General features: G+C 39.8%; 1 protein-coding gene across 5 annotated transcripts in view; it reads right to left on the bottom strand.

Annotated features, from left to right (window-relative positions):
- Positions 1–1,143: 1,143 nt before the first annotated feature.
- ghrhrl (growth hormone releasing hormone receptor, like) overlaps positions 1,144–21,609 on the bottom strand; it is a 33,433-nt gene continuing 12,967 nt past the window's right edge. The window contains exons 3-14 of one of the 5 annotated variants that reach the window (XM_054790762.1): positions 19,659–19,766; positions 18,050–18,141; positions 17,491–17,594; positions 13,440–13,572; positions 13,218–13,371; positions 11,419–11,479; positions 11,169–11,238; positions 11,032–11,055; positions 10,858–10,949; positions 6,952–7,081; positions 3,062–3,103; positions 1,144–1,803 (exon numbers count right to left, since the gene is read on the bottom strand). In XM_054790762.1, the coding sequence (XP_054646737.1) occupies positions 1,702–1,803; positions 3,062–3,103; positions 6,952–7,081; positions 10,858–10,949; positions 11,032–11,055; positions 11,169–11,238; positions 11,419–11,479; positions 13,218–13,371; positions 13,440–13,572; positions 17,491–17,594; positions 18,050–18,141; positions 19,659–19,766 (1,112 nt within the window). In that variant the 3' untranslated portion in view covers positions 1,144–1,701. The remainder of the gene's footprint in view (positions 1,804–3,061; positions 3,104–6,951; positions 7,082–10,857; positions 10,950–11,031; positions 11,056–11,168; positions 11,239–11,418; positions 11,480–13,217; positions 13,372–13,439; positions 13,573–17,490; positions 17,595–18,049; positions 18,142–19,658; positions 19,767–21,609) is intronic. The other 4 variants (XM_054790764.1, XM_054790763.1, XM_054790766.1 and 1 more) reach the window with 4 other exon arrangements.

Genomic DNA, 21,609 nt, shown 5'->3' with positions numbered 1-21,609 from the left:
TTTTCATCAGCGGTCTCCACAGTGCAGCCCGGGGCCAAAACCTGTTTAAAAACTTCCATCCATTTTGCTTGTCAGAGTGTAATGCCTTCTGCAAGTCCTTATCCGAGCTTCAACTCTCCAGTGGACACTCCTCTCCAGAACCACTCTACAGATCTTGCTAGCTTGTGGAAAAAATTTATGAAAACAGTCATAATACGTTTTTTTGTACGCTTCGGTTTTCGTATGATTCAGTTCAGTTGTGCCTCTGCTTTGTACAGTCTTGCATGTAACAAACTGAATTCGACAAATGGAAAGTCAGCATCAGCTATAAGTTCTATTCATTTGTCGTTTAGAATTATATCACATTGTTTTGTGATTGTAAAAATATAATCATGTGCTATAAAATGTATTTTTTTCCATTACTATTATTATTATTGGGTGTCTGCAATGAATGAATTGGATTTACATTGTTTCCTCTGGGATTTTTTCCCATTTTTCCCTTGTTTTTTGTACATTTCGTTTTTCGTATAATGTTTACAATTAATAATGATTGTATTTACAGTATTATTATTATGTATGTATTATGTAGTATTGCGTATTACTATTTTGGGGTGTTTACAACAGATCAATTGAAGTTACATTATTTCCTATTGAAAAGGTTTTTGCGTTTTTCAGTTTTCGTAACCTTCTATATCAATAACCAAAACTGCTGTAACAGTCTATATAGTATTTTTTGTAGTTACAACAGTTTTTGGATAGCCGGCCTTTTTTGGTCCTCAGGATCTTGAGAATGAAATTGTTTTAAATTTGAGAAAAAAAAAAACAATGCATGCTTGTCATACTGACCAATCTCAGGACCTAATAATAATACAATAAATATTTCTTGTAATGTATTACATGGATTATGTGGGCAATAAAAAAAAATCATATAAATATACTGGCCAATGAATGTTTGATAATGTATAATTCAGGCAAAAGTAGCTTTAAAAAGTATTTGTTTAAAGTGAAAAAAATAAAATCATATTTTTATACTATAGTAGTTTTTGGGAAGCCCACATTTTTTGTCATTAGGGTCAAATGTGTGAGTGAATTTTAAGGACCTCTTAAGAAGAGTCGACCCATGAGGTGTTGCAAAACATTTGCAAAAAACATTTATTTTCCAAATATTTGCTTCCTTAACCCAATTTATCAGAAAAACATGTTGCAGCTGCTGCATGTGACGTTATCGTGCTTTTATGCAACACAATGAAGTGTAGGAAAACTGCGCTGACTTTTCACCTGGTGTTAAAACAGTCCATTGTGAGCACAACAAAAGTGGCAAAAAACACCAAAAACACAAGTATTGGAGTAATACTAAACGTAAAGGCATTTTTTCTTTCAATTTGTTGTTTTCTTTTAATCAGCTGCCATGCATTTTGTTGACAATGAGCAATACATTAGCAGCTATAGAATGGCAGTATATAGTGCTAGAAAATATCCGGCATATATCCTAAATATATAACAAAATCATGAACATTCAGCCTTATTGCAAATGGAATCATACATCAAAACTGAACAAAGCGGGAAAAGTCTTGGAAAACATATTATTTACTACGGTAATTGATGGCTTTATTCTAGTTCCAATTGCTCCAGTTTGACCAATGAAGCCCCCAAAGAAGTCTGGAAGCTGAGTTGTGTGTGTGTGTTATGTCACAAGTTTTAGGGGGGCGTGTCATGGCGTGTCTAGAAGGGTGTGTCCATCATGCTGCACTTGGCTGCAGGTGACACCACGCCATAGCTCCTCTCTTGCCACCTTAGCCACTGCATGTGCACCTCTTTCTGCACCTACACACACACACACACACACACACACACACACACACATACCCAAACATATAAAATGATGCTGTCACATTTAAATATTATTACCTACTGTATATATATGAAAATGTAGATTTCTTTGACCACATGGTCATTTAGTAACAGTTGTACTGCACAACACAGCAGCAACAGAACCAATGTTGTAATAATGGTAAGAAGCAAACTGCTGCGCCAGCATTAATACCACTGATGAGTTCATCAACAGCAACAGAATGGCAAGTGTAATACACACACCAACAGCAGAGCAGCAACATTTTAAAGCAGATGCAGAGGTAGATAAAGCAGCTGGATGTTGACCACCCATGATACTCCATACGCAGCTACTGCCATCTTGTGGGGTTAATATGAAAAAAAACTACATCAGGAGGTTGCTTACAGCCACAGCCATTAATGGCAATGTTATTGATTAGCGACTGCTGCAGTTATATGCTTATGTAGACCACGCACCCAGAGCAGACAAGAAACTCTTTGCTTAGTTGAATAGAGGCTTTCGGAGCACTTACAGTATGTGACACTACTAAATTGCGACCACTATGTCGCAATTTGTAGCAACTTCAGTTCTATGGCCGTCATCATATTTCATCTTCCGCTATGTTGCAATAAGTTCAATCTCCAGTACTATGGTTGTCATCATACTTCTCCTTGCACATCCTTCTGTGGTGGCATCACACACACTGCATTCTCACAAGATTTCAACAGTAGAACTCTGGTGTGATATCATGCATAAATGGATGTGCAAATTCCGTTATTTTGGACAATTTTCCAACTACAATTTCCACTGTTTTGTAAGTTATAGTATGATTACATATTGTTGCTTTATCATAATCACTTGTCCCATCTGCCTTTTAATGGATCTCAATTGTCATGATGTGTTCCTTCAACTCAATATTAGGCTAGTATTAATACTTTTACACGGGAATGTGGATGTACAAGAATTTGTTGGCCTCCCTGTGATTGATTGTTACTACTTCTGGTGTTTTGTCGCTACTATGTACAGGATGTTGTCTGTTGGGGGAGGGGGGTTGACCTCATGTTAATCATGTCGTTACATAAGCGCCCCCTGAGGGTTTCTTTTTCAACTCCGGTAATGAGAGGAAAGATGAACTGCAAATTATTTTTGAGTTTTTGAGCTGCGATAGTTTGAAAAACGTGCTCGGCCCCCTCCTCCCCTTTGTCAAGGAATGCATCGTATGATGTTATCCATTGTGTGGCGGGTAGTCACCTCTTGATTGAGAAAGCAGTAGAGGATTGCCACAAGCAGACCCTGAAAGACAACAATTAAGAGTGAGTCATCTGAATGAAATGTACTCACAAAGTAGATACTGATTTGCTTACACAGAGCCATAATATTCAAGAGAAAGGTAAATGACATTTGTGGCGACCCCTATGGGTTGTGGCAAAATGCTTTGGAAGACATGCTAGATACATGTAATACAGACATCCTTGAAGTTTTAGAATCATTAGACAAAAGGTCAATGACTTATGGGCCCTTGCCCCTGCCAAAATGTTTTGCTTGATGCCAGCCATGATTTTCAACCAATCTTACTCAAATGATATATACATGTGAGTGTCAGTTCCTTAAAGGTGTGTTCCAAATTTCACAATGATCCACCAAAACGTTACAGTTACAGCAGTTGTTTTGAAGAGCACAGTGAGATGTGTGAGAAACCTCAAGCCAGTCCAATCTATGAGGTTTAATAATAGTGTATAATAGTGTATAATGTTGTGTATTTGTCAGAAAAATAATAGTATAGGCAACACAGTAGAGGTTTATGTTTTGACAAATTTTTACCCATTTATGTGCAGCGGTTCAGGAGTAGAAGAGCTTGCTTACATACACAAATCTGTCCAGTTTTATTTTAAGACAGCATTATAATCAACTGCAGCAGATTAATACACTATAGTAATTATTTTATCATTTCCAAGTAAGGTAGACCTGTCTGAGCTGATGATATACCATTAGGCATTTTCCACACTTCCTTGCCTAATTAGCAGACAGGAGGTAATCACATTGTCAGATCTGGCTATCAAGTGTTCTATATGGTTAATACACAGAGACGTACTAATTAAGTTATGCATTATTCATTTCCTCCAGGGTAAAACCAGTGGAAAATGATGTTATACTTATAGAGCAGTAATATAATTAAACGTTTTGCATCAAACGCATCATTCAACTACAGTTGACTCCTCTGAATTTTTACAATATTAACCCGACATATCAGATTTCAATCAAGACAAGCCTTCAGTGCTCCTGTTCATGAAGACGTGTTGTCTGTATCTGATAAAACTGCTAATAATTGGGAGCACAATTATTAGGCGAGTTTTGACTGATTATATCTTTCCAACTTCTTCTTCTTCCTCTGTGGAACAGACACGTCATCCAGATGGCCGTGACTCTCCGTCGCCGAGGAAGATACCAGCGTCTTCATCACATACACAAGAATGCACAGGCGACAGTGTGCAGGCATACGGCAGGAGACAAATATAACGGCAAGCGATTTGTGAGGTCTGATTTTTTTTGAGGAAGCATTTTTGTGATGCAAATGTACTACTCTTTTGAATGCATATTGTTTTGAGAAGCCAAACTCTTTACTTAAATGGCCCCAGCAACTAAGCGGAACTACCTTCCTCGTCACGGATCTGGACTCACGGGACCAATTGGGGGGGTAAGTCACTGTTGGTGTAATACACAGCTGATGGGGATGTCATACAACTTCATGTCAAAAAATCCAAACTATCCCTTTAACATAGAGTAAAATGGTTCCGATGTAAAAAATGTTTCTATTGGGATAGCTTATACATGAAATAATCAGTTCCAGAGTCAAACTGTCACCAGCATAAGACTTAGATGTTGAACACGCTGATGAGCATGCAGACGGAAAGAGAAGGAGGTTCAAACCCATTGGCCTCAAACCAGTTATTCACCATAGTCCACGGCTAGCAATTGCTACCGCAAAACCCTTCTTTTTGAATCTAACAGACAAAAAATGTATCATTTATTCATCATGAATAGATAAATGTTGTGTTGTTTTTTGTTGTTTTTTTTATTTTCTCCCTCCCTCTTCCTTCATTTTGTAGATGATGCGAGTATTTAATTCAACATGGTGCAGCAGAAGTCTTCAGGTAATATTCACTAGGGATGGGTTTTATGCTGCCAACTCCGATACCGATCATCCATGAGTGAAATCGTCCAATACCAATCACATTGATTGACAGCTTAATTGCTCTGTGTGCATCATATGAACAAATAAGTAAGTTTGATTATTATTTTGTACATTAAGAGTGTTTAATCTCAAAGATTTCATTTATATTGGTGTTCCAATGCCTGCACAGCATTGTCACTGTGAGTGGGGATTCCCCCCCTAAAATGAGGCTTTAACGTTGGTTGTATGTACAGTATTTTTGTACTTCAGATACTGCTTTATCATGATTATTACATTTTCCATTTCAATTTGGTATTAAATTAATATGCAGATTTAAACCATAGCCATCATGAGTGGACAAAAAAGTGATGCTCAAATTCAACCCATTCAAACAGAAGGACTGGAATAAAAGATACATAGGATGATTCCTTATCTATTTATCAATACTCATGTGTGTGAAACTTTATCAAAATGTAACCATGCAAAATATAAAATGAATTACAACAAACAAATTAATTATGTTCAATATTTGTAAAAGAGATGTAGGATGACTACTTATCCATTTATCAGTGCTTATGTGAAACTTTATCAAAATGTGACCATGCAAAATACACATTTTTGACCTGGAATTACTATAAAAAAGAAATTACCACTTTTTGGGCTATCCGCATTAGACCTCCGACTGCTTCGCACACACAGGCGAGTGTCCAGCGTTTGGCCACATTAGCCACCGCCCGATCGATGATCATATCGCGAGCCTTAAAATCTCACCACCCCCTGCCAAGTGCTCGCCACAACAGGTGAGTCCCACACGGCAGACATGCTTGTTTTGGCTTTGGCACGCCTGCGCAGTATGAGGGAAAGTGAGCAGAAGACGCTCGCTACAGGCTGCATGCTGCTGTACAAGCCACAGTTGATCGGCTTTTGTGATCTCCGCTGAAAGGCATTTATTGGCATTTGCCAATCACATGCTTTTTCACGGAATTCGGACAATTTCGATCAGTGGGCGATCGATCGGACCACCGCTAATGACAACTAATCATTCATAATTTAATTTCTAATCCGTTACCTTACATTACGTGACACTCTTCTGCACGCTGTGTGTATGCTACCGGCCCTGCCTCCACCCATCAACACAAAGTGACTGAATAACTGACAAAAGGGCTCACTCTGTTCATGCCATTGTTCTTTGGAACAAATGCGCCAAGGTGCTGAAACCACAGAGTGAACACCTTACCTGCCTGTTTGGAGGTGGGAGACGAGGAAATCAGATCCGCATGCACATGGCAATATATTGAGGCCAGCAAAATTATTGAGTTCATTTTCATTTATTGCATGGTCAATTAAATTATTTATTATCGTCCCAGGCCTAGTGCCCATGAGACAGTTTTTTTCTAAACGAGAAATCTTTTAACCTAGCGAAATCTTGTGACACCCCCCCCCAGTACGTGACCCATTTGCCTCAAATAGCGTATACGCCGATCCAGAGCATCCCAACATGCTCAATGTGTGACATGTCTGGCGAGTATGTTTGCCATGCAAGAACAGGGATGTGTTCAGCTTCCAGGAATTGTGTAGAGATCCTTGCAACATGGGGTCGTGCATCATCATGCTGCAACATGAGGTGATGGTTGTATATGAACAGCATAACAATGGCCCTCAGGATGTGGTCACGGTATCTCTGCGGATTCAAAGTGCCATCAATACAATGCACCTGTGATGCAGATCGAGTGGCCCATAGTGGTGGTGGTGTTATGGCTGGTGTATGTTATGGACAACAAACAACATTCAAACTAGCCCATTATGGGGTGGCCTTTTATTGTGGCCAACCTATGGTACACCTGTGTAATAATCATGCACACCTGTGAGGTGGGTGGATGATGAATCATGAATGCTCACTATCACAGATTTAGACAGATTTGTAAACAATATTTGAGAGAGACTTCGCTAAAAGCATGGCAGTATTAACCTGGAAGGATCCAATGCAGAGCTCAATGCAGAGGCGCAGGTTAATGTTGAAGTAGTCAGGCAGGAAATTGAAGAACATGTAGTGAGTGCCAAACAAGGGGATGAGCAGCAGGGTGGACTTGGTCAGGCGTCTACAAAGAGCACCAACAAATATTGATGTTAGCAGGACACTTGAGGGAGGTAACACGTGTCTTATAGGACCACAAACAGTGATAGTGTAGTTCTGTAGATCACAGTCTGCATATTTAGGCGCATATAGGCGCAGTGTGGTTTTCATCCTGGTCAGGAATGAAAAAGGATCCTTAGGGGTGCACTGGAGTTTGCCCAACCAGTCTACATGTGTTTTGTGGACTTGGAGAAGATATTTGAACGTGGCCCTCAAGGAATCCTGTGTGGTATCAGACTGCCTAATTTGGGTAGTCCGCTCCTTGCACAAGCTCCCTGACAGAGCTTGGTCTGCATTGCCGGCAGTAAGTCAAACTTGTTTACAGTGAGGTTTGGAATCCAGGTCTGCCCTTTGTCACCAATTCTGTTCATGTCCTTTATGGACAACATTTCTAAGGGCAGCCAGGGCATTGAGGGGATCCAGTTTGGTGGCTGCAGTATTGGGTGTCTGCTTTTTGTGGATGATGTGGTCCTGCCGGCTTCATCAGGTTGGTTTGCAGCCAAGTGTCAAGCGGCCGGGATGAGAATCAGCACCTGTGAAGTCCGAGTCCGTGGTTGTTGCTTGGAAAAGTGTGAAGTGCCATTTCCGGGTCGGGGATGATAGCCTTCCTCAAATGGAGGATCTCAGTACTTTGGAATCTTGTTGAGGGAAGAATGGATAGTTTGATTGACAGGCGGAATGGTGCAGCGTCTACAGTGATGCAGACTCTACATCGGTCTGTCGTGATGAAGAGGGAACTGAGCCAAAAGGCAAAGCTCTCAATTTACCAGTCAATCACCATTCCTACCCTCACCTATGGCCATGAGCTTTGGGCAGTGACCAACAAGTAGTGACAAGATGGCAGACACAGGCATCCAACAAGTTTCCTCTGTAGTGTGGCTGGGTTCTTCCTTAAAGATAGGGTAAGAAGCTCTGTCATCAAGCATGAGCTCGGAGTAGAGCCACAGCTCCTCCACATTCAGAGGAGCTAGATGAGGTAGCTCGGGCATCTGGTCAGGATGCCTCACGGACACCTCCCTGGGGATGTGTTCAGGGCAAGTCTGACTGGCAGGAGGCCTTGAGAAGACCCAAGACACATTGGGCCTCATTCATGAACATCTTCTTAAAAGTCTTCTTAAGAACTGTACTTAAGAAGGCGTGGGTTGAAAACTGCACCACATTCACGACATGTTCTTAAGTAGGGATAATCGTTCGCACCGGTGTTCTTAGGTTGATGAATGCCAACTGCGATGCCCGTGCATGTGAGACCTAATTTGCATAGGTCACCGCCTATTATTTCCTATATAAAGTAAAAAATGTGCCGTGCGCAACAGGCAGCTGGAGGCGGAGATGGCAACACGCAAGGGCAAGACTGAGAAGCAGCTGGACAACAAACAGAAGAAAAGCTTCAATTCTACTGAAATAGAGGTGCTTTTACAAGGAGTGAGCGAACACAAGACCACCTTATTTTCACGTGTATCCACCGGTCATCAGGCCATCCAAAAAGAGTCGGCATGGAGCACCATTGCAGGAAACATAAATGCCGTTTCCACGGAGAAACGCACCACCGCAGAGGTTAAAAAGAAGTGTTTTGACTTAAAATAGACTCCAAACAAAAGATTGGACTGCACCGGAGGGATCTGGAGGAAACGGGAGGTGGGCCATCAATCAGAAACCAAACCATTTCGGAAACTCTAGAAAATATTTACACAATCACGATGGAAAAATAAAGTCAAAATACATAGTTTGTGTGTGACAATTAATTTTTTCTGTGGTTACATTTGATTAGACGCTGCCTAATTAATACAGCAGCCCCGTGCTCTGGCTCAAGACGTGGCTGGGGGCGCATGTCGTTATCTGGGGGTGCTACGTGCGCAATAGGCACACCACGTTTCATTGCGATGTTATTCTGATGATCCTGCACACCTGAAAGAACAGAGAGGGAAGCCTGAAGCCTGAAGCGGGACATCAAATATTCGTGGCTTTCAGCAAATAAATCTAATGGTCCCTATACATTCTCTCTCTGCGCAGCGCACGTCCAGCCAGGTACTTTTTTTTTTGATGAATTGGGATTTGAATATATATTTATCCATGGAGTATATTTTAGTTGTTTTGATGATAAATAATTGTTGGGATATTTTATTTGCACTACATTTTTTGGGATCAGGTTGCAAAATCCATCATGAGGGCGATTGCGCATTGAAAGTGCAAGCTTTGCTTGTGCGTAAGAGTCCTCCTGAGCGTTCATAGAATTTGTTCTTAGATCTAAGAACTGTGAGTTAAGAACACGTTTCGTGAATGCCAAAAATCTTCGTAGGAAGGCTTTAAGAACACATTTGTGCGTAAGAACGTTTCGTGAATGAGGCCCATTGTCTGTCAACTGGCCTGGGAAATGCTTAGGGTGCTACTCCCGCGACACAACTGGATAAGCGGAGGAAGATGGATGGATATTTTTGATTAATGTGGCGGAGATATCATGTACACTATGTGCCTGAACACTTTCAGCTCATCAGCAAGTCCATTTCAATTAGTCTCTAAGCCTCTCAGGGGGAAAACAGGGGAGAGTGATACGGACAGTGCCTGAATGAACGTCTGACGGTGTGACGCATCAACATTGTTTTTGTGTGCATAATCAAGATTCAAGATTCAATATTCTTGATTGTTTTACTATATATTCTTCGATATATACAGGACATAGATAATCGAGATACAGTTTCTCTCTCACTCTACTTGGAGCTATTAAAAAAAGAATAACAAGGCTAAAAATTAAACATTTAAGAAACTAAAAACTAGGCAGTGAGGTAGTGGGCAAAGTTAAACTTCCTGACAGCTTGACTGATTAAGTTTGTGAATCTTGTGGTACGGGCTTGAAGGCTCCGGTACCTTCTCCCTGAGTGCAGGAGGCTGAAGTGACAGTGAGAATGGTGGGAGTTGTCACCAGCAATGCGGATGGCTCTGTGATTGAGTCAAGTATTGAAGATCTCACCCAGTGATGAGCTCTCTATGGTGCCTCCATAGGAAGAGCACATGATGGGGGTGGGACTCTTGCTCTCTTCATCTTGAGGAGAAAGTAGAGATGTGTTTGGGCCTTCTTGGCCACTGATGTGGTGTTGTTGGACCGGGAGAGATCCTCGGAAATGTGCAACCCGAGGATCCTGGTGCTGCTCACAATTGACACAATTGTGGCTCAGCAGCGTGAAGAGCAGAGGACTAAGTACAGGCCCCTGTTGGGCCCCTGTGAGGGCTTGGTGGAGAACCTCCGTGCATCTGTTTGACTTCATGATGATGTAAGTCAGTACTATGGGCTGGTAGTCATTGTAGCTTGATGGGTGGGGCTTCTTCAGGACTGGTATTATCGTGGTGGCTTTGAAACTCGTGCCTCCCTGAGCTAATCGACTGTGACACCCCGCCTGACAGCTTGGGCTCGCTTGTGTTGTTATTCCCTATTTCCTGTTATGTCCTCTTATTTAGCACATCCGTTCCCTGTTTTGTGCTGTTTTGAGTTCTCACCGGTCATTGGTGGTGCTCATTAGTCGGTTTCTTATGGAGAGTTTATGGACTTTGGTTTTGCTGGCTCATTGTATGTGATTTTGATTTGGTTCTTGTGTTCATTAAATCTAGCTTCTGTATTGCTGTATTGCTGCAACTTTCCTGACTTTGTGGCTCATATCAGGTTGTTCTGTTTATTTCTATTGTCCAAGGTGGAAGCGGGAGGGGTGATCAAATTGATCAACCATTCAATAAAAGCAGGGAAGGAATCACCTGTACTGTGAGGAGTTGTTGAACTGGATCAGACGAGGGCTCAGCTTCTGTATCAGAATCCTGACGATGTTGACAAAGAGCATGAAATTGACCTATGCATAAATAAAAAGAAGAAAACGGAGGAGGTGTGGCATCATGGTGGCAACAATATGTGCAGCAGAGTGTGTAACTGACTGGGATGGACGCTTGTTGTGCGTGCTGGGGGGATGGGAAATTATTTATCAGGAGAAGAAAAAGAAGGTAAACAAATCATCTGCATGACAATGACCAGTATTGTCATACGCAGGTGCAACACAATGAGGAACATTTACCACAATGGACACAACAATCGGGCCCTTGATGATCCACCAATACAGCGAGTCCTCATTGATGTCCCAGCATCTGTATGGACGGAAGGGTGAAGATATTTACAGATGTAACCTTTAGACAGGATGCATCATGTAGGTTATCAGATGTTCCACTGTAATTTAAAGGTAAATTAAAAATCTATACATAAGCAACGAATCTGATTGCAGGAACATGCTTGACATAAATACATGAATGAAACAGAAAGATACAGACTCTGTGTCTTCAAAATACACTCTCGATCCAATCCACAGCACAATGAAGAGCACAGGAACCCCTGTGAAACAAAAAATAAATACATTTTAAAGAACTATATCAGTGAGACCCAAATCAATATGGAAGAACAATAAGGCAGTTAGCTCCTCTAACAGTCGAATAGTCCTATTGATCTCCTCTGTGCTAAAACCAAAAAGTCAGTCATACATTTTAGATTTATCCACCTCTTGCTTCTTGGACTGAGCGGGTCGAGCAGCACTGTCGCCAGTGAAGATAGCTCCTTTTGTCCAGACAGCTCATTTTAGCATCAATATGAGATTTTCACCATCTTTGATGCCTTTTCAAATTCAAAAGGAGAGGGAGAGAGCCTTCATCTTATCTCAGCCTAATCCTAATTTAAAATCATGACTACTTTTCATTTTTAACGCACTTTACTGATCTTCATATGAAATAATCACCTCACCACATCACAGTAAGGCAGGTAAGCCAAATCTCAACTCTCGTGTTTTATTTCTGCAAAGTCCAGCAAACATTATTTCTTCAATTGGCACTGACGGACAGTGATGTGCAGTGAGGTTCATGGCTAGTGAGACAAACTCCTTGGGAGTTCTTTCATGTTAATGCAAGTTGCTCATTAGGAGGATAACCAAGGCTCTGCCCCACCTGCTTCCCCTGACTGCACATCACCGCTGACAGATCATTTATGATTTCCTAAATTAGATAAAGAAAATAGCATCTCATAAGAATTGAGTAGGATATTGTACAAAACGTTTTCCAGCAACATGAGCGTCCTTGCATACCTTAATGACACCACACAGCCCTCAGCAGACCTTTGCCAGGGCTAACGAAAATGGTTGTAATTGTTTGCGCTTCTTTATACAACGCTATATTACTGCAACGTTCCTACCTTTGTGGATTATTTTGAGTCTTTATAGGGAAGAAGCGATTGCATTAATTATATGACACGTACGCTGCATGCACATACACTACTAGTTTTATTGTATTTTATTATTCAAGTATTATTTTTATTTATTGTATATCATACAAGGATATAGAATGTCGTGACTCACTGGCAGGAGGAGCGATTGCATAATGATGTATTTAAGAATTATGAAGAATTTAGGAAATATGTATGTAAGAATGTACTTGTGCAAGATATGACTTTGTGGATTATTTGGAGTCTTTGTTTTGTGGCAATTATTGTTAACGATTGTCAGGTGGAGCGATTACATAAATTCTATTTCACGTATGTAGTGGGTGTATGTGCTTGTGCATGAGTGAACATACCATGGTCTTTGGCTTTGTGGATTATTTCTAGTCTTTGTGTTTATATCTATTTTGCAAGGTGGTGGATATGTTTAATAACTGGTAGGAGGAGCACTCACAAAAACGATATGACTTAAAGCTTGTGCCCGAGTGAGCGAATCATGGGTTATGACTCTGATGATTATTTCTGGTGTTTCTAATCATTTCAGCTGGAGGAGTGATCGCATTTATTACCGGTATAGGTCGCATGCTGCACACTGGTTGTGTGTATGTTCCCTTGTTGAAGTTTATTACCTGTGGGCTTTGACTTTGTGGATTATTCAAAGTCTTTTTATATATTTCTATTGCACACTGTGATGGCTATCATTGAAACCTGGCTGGAGGAGCAATCACATTAATTATAAGACAAGTAAAAAAAAAAACTCTCCCAAATAGAAGATAATGGGAATTATGAAACAATTAAGTCTAAGAAGTAATGAAGTTATTATTATTTTTTTAGAAGTTATTATTTTTGTAAATACATGCATGCATACCCCATCCCAGCAGGCTGAAGCCCCACAGGCACGGGATGCTGCGGTAAAATGAGGAGAGCAGCAGGGAATTGAGGTAGAGTGCCTCCACCAGGAGCCAGAAAAAATTTGCCATGACGCAATAGTGACAGAAGACCACTGCAGCCTTACAGCCGAACTGGACAGAAGATTAGGGAAGAGAAGGATGAATTAGGAGAAATCTTGGGCAAGGGCATCTTGTCTTACGGTGGAGAGGGTGCAGTGGTTGGTCTCGTCGTTTGAGAACAAAGTGGCGTCTTTGATGAACACTGCTGCGGCTTTCAGGATGAACGTGAGGAAGAGTTGGATGTGGATGAAGTTCCTGGCACAGCGTAGCCTCCTTGTGAAGAAAACACACACATAATTGTGTCCATGCTGCAGGGAAAAGAAAACCTCCAAACAACCATTCACACTCACATTCATACCTATGGACAATTTAGAGTCTCAGTTAACCTAACGTGCATGTTTTTGGAATGTGGGAGGAAGCTGGAGTAACCGGAGGAAACCCACGCATGCAAACTCCATGCCAACTCCACACAGAGATGCTGAACGGAGATTCAAACCCTGCATGCTACCCACTCGTCCACTGTGCGACTAATTAGTGCGACTAACTAGTTTTCTTTTTAAAACAACCCAAAAACTGCAGTTTTAGAATCAACTATTTATTTGATTTTATTGACTTGCGACGAGTCCAGGGTATACTCCCTCCTCTCGCCCATAGTCAGCTAGGATAGGCTCCAGCATACCCCAGTTATTTTGAGCTAGTTGTACTCAGTCCCTTTAAGACATTAATTTAAACATGTTTGAAAAAAGCAATAACAAAATAAAAGTACAGTCATTCCTTGTCATCATGCTCTGTAATTCACTCTCACAGTTTAATTAATAAATCATCGTTATATTATATTATTAGTAGTAAAAAAAATATGCAAAATATGATATTCTTGATAAAACTGAAATAGTAAATGAGTTGAATGACTTTTTTGTAAATGCAGGCCCTACTCTTGCAGCAAACATATCGACAATAAAAGGCAATGTAAATAAAAACACAATAACAGATAATATGGACAATATTTTTCTTGGTAAGGTAAAAAAAGAAGAAATACTGAATATTGTAAAAAGTTGTGGAAGTAAAGGATCCACTGACTTTATAGATATGGACATGATATAGAATATAACTGAATTGGTTATTGAACCATTTACTATATTTGTAATCAAATTTTTTCATCAGGGGTATTTCCTGACAGTATGAAAATAGCCAAAGTAATTCCAATTTATAAAAATGGAGATGAACATGCTTTCTCCAACTACAGACAAGTAACCTTGCTTCCACAATTTTTGAAAAATATTATCGTAATTGTTTTTAATCAGGTTAGATACATTTATAGATAGATGCAATATTTTGAGCAATAATCAGTATGGATTTACAACCAATCACATCAATGGCTCTTATGGAATTAACGGAAGAAATATCTACCGCAATAGATAAGAAACAGTTTTTTATAAGTATTTTTGTTGACATCAAAAAGGCTTTTGATACCATTGATCAAACCATACTTCTTAAAAAACTGAGCAAATATGGTATCAGAGGAGTCGCACTTGAATGGGTTTCAACTTATTTAGAAAATAGGAAGCGGTTTGTGCAGATATATAATGTAAAATCTGAATTGCATAATATTTGGTGTGGAGTACCTCAGGGTCCTCGGGCCAAAATTGTTTATTTGGTATATTCATGATTTTGTTTGTGTGTCCAAACTGCTCAAGTGTATTCTGTTTATTCTACTTTATTTTATATTGGCAAAGATATTACGCAGGTGTTGAATGTGGTTAAACAAACCATCCATCCATCCATTTTCTATACCGCTTCTCCTCTTTAGGGTCGCGGGGGCATGCTGGAGCCTATCCCAGCTGACTTCGGGCGACAGGCGGGGTACACCCAGGACTGGTCGCCAGCCAATCGCAGGGCACATATAGACAAACAACCATTCACACTCACATTCATACCTATGGACAATTTAGAGTTGCCAATTAACCTAACATGTATGTTTTTGGATGTGCGAGGAAACCAGAGTACCCGGAGAAAACCCACGCATGCACAGGGAGAACATGCAAACTCCACACAGAAATGCCCAAGGGAGAATCGAACCCAGGTCTTCCCGATCTCCAGACTGTTACTGTGTTGGCCAACATGCTAACCACTAGACCACCGTACGGATAAGAATAAAAAAACAAGAATAAAACAAATAAAAACGTGGTTTGATGTAAACAAATTATTGGTAAATGTTGAAAAAACAAACTTCATGATATTCAGTAACCGAGGGAAAGACACTGGTGTCTCAGTAAGAGAGATGGTATTGAAATTAAGGGAAACATGCTTTTTTTGGATGTCATTCCGGACCAGAATTTGTGTTGGAAATCATATATACAGCACACAAAGGTAAAAATAACAAAAATAATAGCACTGTTACACAAAGTAATGGATTCATTGGATAACAAAGCACAGTATATTTTATACAACACCGTGACTGTTCCATATCTGACCTATTGCTGTGAAGTATGGGGAAATGCTTGCAAAACATATCCCCAGTCAATTTTTATTTTGATTTGATTTAGATTATAGTATTTTGCTAATTATGCTGAAAGCTTCTAAAAAAAACTTTGCCAAATCAACATTCAGAAAAGATTTGAAAAAAGAGAAAGCCAGTATTTATTAAAAGGAACAGTGATCTTCAACAAACCAAGATTCAGGATAGAAGCTGATGGAACGTTGTGTTTCTGTAAAAGCAGTCAGTTAATGGAACAATCTGAATAAAGAAAATAAAGACCCCAAGTCAGACATCAAATTTAAAAGAATGGTTAAAACTAGTATGTTGAGGAAATGTGAAATATGTTAGTTATGTTTGATTGTCACACTATGGTTATTTTTATTGTGGGGAATGGCATTGGCTGGGTTGGAATTGAGGACATGCGTGACCTCTGTCTGTGTGGCTGGCTGCTATACTGTATGTATATTTTTTGTTTATACTGCTGTTGTTTTTCTTGAATGAAATAAATGTTTCAAAATAAATACAAATAAATAAAAATAGAAAAATTTGTTATCGTGACAGACCTAATTGCACCTGAAAGTTTCTCACGGCCCGGACCAGTACTGGGCCATGGTCTGGTGGTTGTGGACCCCTGAGATATAAGACAAGACAAGCCAGATAGCTTTAGCATCAGCAGGCTAACAGATTTCTGCCAGTTTCTGGCCCTACGAGCGAGGTTAGCAGCTGTTGTGATGGACAATTAGTGTATTCATAAGTATTAGTAAGTATCATTTTATTTCTAATTGGTACTTTGTTCTTAGGGTAGAGCGTCGTATAAAGTTGTAAAGGGTGACCATATTTTGATTATAAAAAAAGAACAGGACACTCGGCCTGGCAATGAGATACTCAAATGATACTTGAGGTTGAGTCTAAGATCCGTTATCATTTCATCCTCTGTATGGATAGAACATTGTTACATTATGAAATAATGTATAACCATAGAAACAAATTCCAAATAAAGAATGTTCAAAAACCAGAATGAAAATGATTCCAAAAACAGAACGACACAAGAACCTGAGGTCAATGCTTGTTAAGTTTTGGAATGTAATTAACATTTCCAAGAAAAATGAGCCCTCTAAAGTCACAAGAACTTGGGAATTTAAACTGCGGTTATGCATGACATCCCCTGTTTTACGAGACTTCAACTCGGCAGCCGTCAGAGGATTAAATGCATACATATGTTTTGCTTTTTCTTTGGCTTTTAGCGTTTTTTTGTTTTTTTTTTTTTAGAAACGCTTAACTCAATAAGCCGAAAACAGGACATTTGTTCACGCTATTATAGTGGATCACTGACAATCACATCATAATCACAATGTCAGAATTGTTCAACTTCTGCAAGTGCATCACTGGAAGCGGCCATGAAGGCCAAATTGCAAAAACACAGAATTAGAATTCAGTCTATGCCAACCAATAAACATCTAAGTGATTTTTAGTATTGGATGAAGAGACTGACTTTAATACTACAATAAAAAAAAGACTTTAAGATGCTAAAGGTGGCGGAGCAGCAGATAAATGGTAAAATGGTAATACATCCTTTGAGAGGGCAGCTGAGTGTGATCGCTTAAGGGCACACTACGAGAGGACAGCGGGTGAGGTGCCATACAAATGCCACTTTAGGTGCCAAAGCCTCACGAGCCACAGCATCCCCTCCTGATCATGCTGTCCCGTGTTCCTACCTGAAGAGAAGCAGGATGAGCACAGCAGCGGTCAACACCAGCAGAGAGACGCTGTAACCGATGGTGTAGATCAGTTTCACTGTGGCAAAGTAGCTCTGCTCCGTCTGTGTGCGCGTGCACACACACGCACACAAGGAAAAAGAAGATTATAGTCGGATAGAAGTATTTTGCATATTGAAAAGGCAGCGAGATGAATTGATTCAAGTGAAAAAGCTCCTTAATTCATGTAAAAAACAAAAAAAAAGAGTCAGACCTGGCAATCAGCTTGATGATCGGGAGGGTTATTTATTACCTACAAGACCACAAAATGCTCCCCCAAAGTAGTTTGCTCTGTAATTATCGCCACTTAAAAAAAAAGGATTATACTGTACTACATTCTCACTTGGTGAAACAAGATAATTTCCGCTATCACCTAAAGGATGACATGTGATTCACTTACTGCTTTGCTAAAGGATGTGGATCATTAATGTCTCCGTGCTTCCTCTGAGGAAAAAAAAAAAAAAAAAAGCAAAACAGTGTCTAACCTGGACATGCACTAAAAAACTCCCACAGCTCTCACCTCAGGTATGTCATCATCCACGCTGCAGGCCACGTGGTACGGCGGGTAGGGCCTGGACCAACCTCCATCGGTGCAGTTACGGCTCACGGAGCCTGAAGTGAATAGAATAGGAGATTAAGGAGAACACTGGGTCATTCAAATGTACAAGACCTCCGCTGTTTCCTACTGGCATCCAGTCACACTGCTCTACAGCATGCAATTACATGTGCCATCACTTCATTATACAACATTCCTTTGTGAATTATTTTAAGTCTTTTGGATTATTTCTAATTGTGCATGGTGGGAGTTCATATTAATAACTGGCAGGAGTAGGATAGGACTTTGCAGAATATTTCTAGTCTTTCTGTTTATGTCTTTTTCACACAGGAAACACCGGCGCTAATGTTAGAGTTTAAATTCATTCATTCATGTGACTGTTACAATGCAGTATTGTCATTGTGATCACTATCATAGTTCATCATTTCATGACTGCTATTATGTGTGATTGTCATTGACAGCGTTGTCATTGTGGTTGTTGATATTGTTTTGTCCTTTGTCCTTTGTCCTTGTTCGTCTTTATAGTTGTCACAGACATTTATTTGCTGATGTAGTTCTGTATGTTTCTGTTGTTCTGTTCTTGTTGTCACAATTGTTGTTGCTGCTGTTGTCCTTGTCTCTCTTTTTTTTTGTCCCCCTCTCATCCCCCCTCGTTTCCTTTTCTCTTCTTCTCTGTCCCCTCCTGCTCCGCTCTGGTCGCTCCAAATTTGCTTAATAACAAGCATCAAAGTCAAATAAATTCTGTATAACAGGGGAAGTGTATATCACACTTCTCCCTGGCAGAGTAAATCTGTTGAGCACTTGACGGCATTTAGATCTACAATTCTATCTGCTTTAAAGGCTGGACAGGATCGACAGGGGTAAAAAAAACAACAAAAAAAAGAGTTTAAATTCATTCTCTAATTCATTCTCTGATTTACTTAGCTTGTAGTTTGTCTGACAGTGAAGATTAAACATAAGTTTGTTCCAAAGGGAATTTAACACAAATAAGCCATGAACCATCATCAAACATGGATATGGATATTCTGTACATCTGTTTCATTTGATTCATTCTAATGACTCAATCAGAAAAGGGGATGCAACTTGTCCGTTGTGCGATCATGCGATTAGCATTGTACTTGCTCATAAAAGGCTCGAAAGCGACGCACTACTTCGACTACACTACACTGCATTGATCATTTGTTAATGCTTTGATATTGTTAATGATATTTTAATATTATATCCCCGCAAAGCACTTCTTCCACTCCCAGAGTGGATAATTACCACAGACCCCCAAGCACCCACCGGGCCTTCATGAGTCATTCTCATGATATTAAAAAAAAAAATTAAAAAAAAAAGCCACATAAATAAATGAATATATTCTCAACAACATTTCCGGGACTGAAGTAGAAACTAGCCTTTACAGTCTATTATACATTTGCTTTGATATGTTAACAATAACCAAGCATCTTGTGTGGGATATAATTCACAATTACGTCAAAGAGCCTGAACATTGTGACTGTGTCATATGGAAACGTAAATGCAAATCACACGACAGCATTGTGCATGTTTCAGCATATCATTAGCAGTCAACCTGTGCTGTTTCTGAAGAGGGAGAAAACGGCCGGACAAGCTCTGTGAACACTTTCCCCAACCACAGCGTGAGGCCAGCAGACCACCGCGTCCCAAAACGCTCGACAACCTGGGGAAAAAAACCAATCAAAATGAAACAACGCTGTAATGCACTGCTCTGTAAATCACTCTCTTCTCTTATTGGTCAGCGGCAGGTGCAAGAATGTAAACAGGAAGAAGGTTTGCTTTTGGAGTAAAAAAAAAAAAAACAACGCATTGTGAAGCAAAAATGGTGTTGGGGTTTACATGTTGGAATAAATGCTTCCTCTCAATGAACCGCAGTGCCGCAGTGGTGGCAGCACTCATGCAGCCCCAGACCATGCCGCTAGCACCGTCATGCTTGACTGTAAGCAAGAAACTAGTATCTTTCTACTCACTTGTGTTGCCAATAATGGCTGTGTGTTGACTCATTTTCAGTGGAGAGTAAATCTGTACCACATCACAGTTCCAATTTTGATGCTTCACACTTTTTATATAGTAAAATATATATTAATTAATAAATCACGCCGTTTTGTGGTTGAATATGGCCTGTTGGTACAACAAAGGATATTTATGCTAACGTTACATATTTTTTCAAGCATAAAAATGGCTAAATTAACTAAAATACAAATATAAGGCATTAAGGAGACACATTCAAGCTGTAATACAGTATGTAGTATTCTACACTGGTTACTTGGTGTCAGTGGTGTAAGTAATGTTACTGTAACATCCGGTGAGGCACACAAGCATTAGACTTGATAACCGGAACAACAGGCTTTTTTTTGCCGTTTTGAATTGTCTCACAACCGGCACAAAATAATAACCTAATAACACGGGCCACTGTGCAGTAATCCACTCAACTCTGAACCCCCGACATCACTTCCTGTACACACATCCGGAAGACAATTATTGCAACATACATGAGCACGAGTCTTATTTATGTCTTAAATGTCTTATTTTCTGCGCTACAGTACATTGGGTCATACGAGCATAAAGGGGTCACCTTAGAAATAACACATAGAAATACTGAGAAACTAACGCCCCTATAATAATGTTAAAAAACATATTTAGAAGGTCATGAACAGGTTTTCTATGAAAATATATGATTTATAAATAAGGAATCCACTTCGCGGAAATTCACTTATCACAGTCAAGTTGGGAACCAATTAACCACGGTAAATTGTGCGGTGAGACAAGCTGTACACCGACTACTCTACAGTATATCCAGGTTTCATGTGGATGGTACTGTCCCTTAAGATATACCATAAGATATAAAAATGCTTGCTGAACTGTGAGGCGTGTACTTACAGTGATTAGACCACTCTTGTTTGTTCATTTTAATGCTTGATACTACTAAAGGTACCTATATATACCTAAAGGTACCTAAATGTAACAATGACAACAAAAATAGCTCATAAAAGTTCATTTTTTGGCAGTACAATGCTATAGCTATCATGTAAGAACTGAAGTGATTTTGGTTATCATCACGAAAACCATGGACGTTGCTCGATATCAGCTCTTCAATTCAACTCTTATGATCTATATTTGTTATCATCATTATATTTGTCCAAACAAATGCACCTTTAGTTGTACCAGGCATTCAAATGGATCAATAAACTGAAGAAACAAGGATGGTCTTTTTTTCATGACTGTACTTGTGGGAGATATTCTACGCATACGTACATGCATCTTTTTATTATCTCTAGTTTGGTCACCATGATGTTGATTATGGTCAAATCTGATTGGTTCATTAGCTGATCAAGGTCGGATCACTCTGTCACCAAACTGAACAACACCAAATTTGTTTGAAACTGTATATACTAACATGTACTGTAGATGGTTTTGTCCGCATCGGAATTTCATTACACCTGACTAAATGAACTGCACCAAAATGGAGTTTGGCCAACCAAACACTTTTCGTGTTAAAAGGAACT

This window comes from Dunckerocampus dactyliophorus, chromosome 10, assembly GCF_027744805.1.
Source record: "Dunckerocampus dactyliophorus isolate RoL2022-P2 chromosome 10, RoL_Ddac_1.1, whole genome shotgun sequence".
NCBI classification, from domain to species: domain Eukaryota; kingdom Metazoa; phylum Chordata; class Actinopteri; order Syngnathiformes; family Syngnathidae; genus Dunckerocampus; species Dunckerocampus dactyliophorus.
This window is presented reverse-complemented; position numbering and strand designations above follow the sequence as displayed.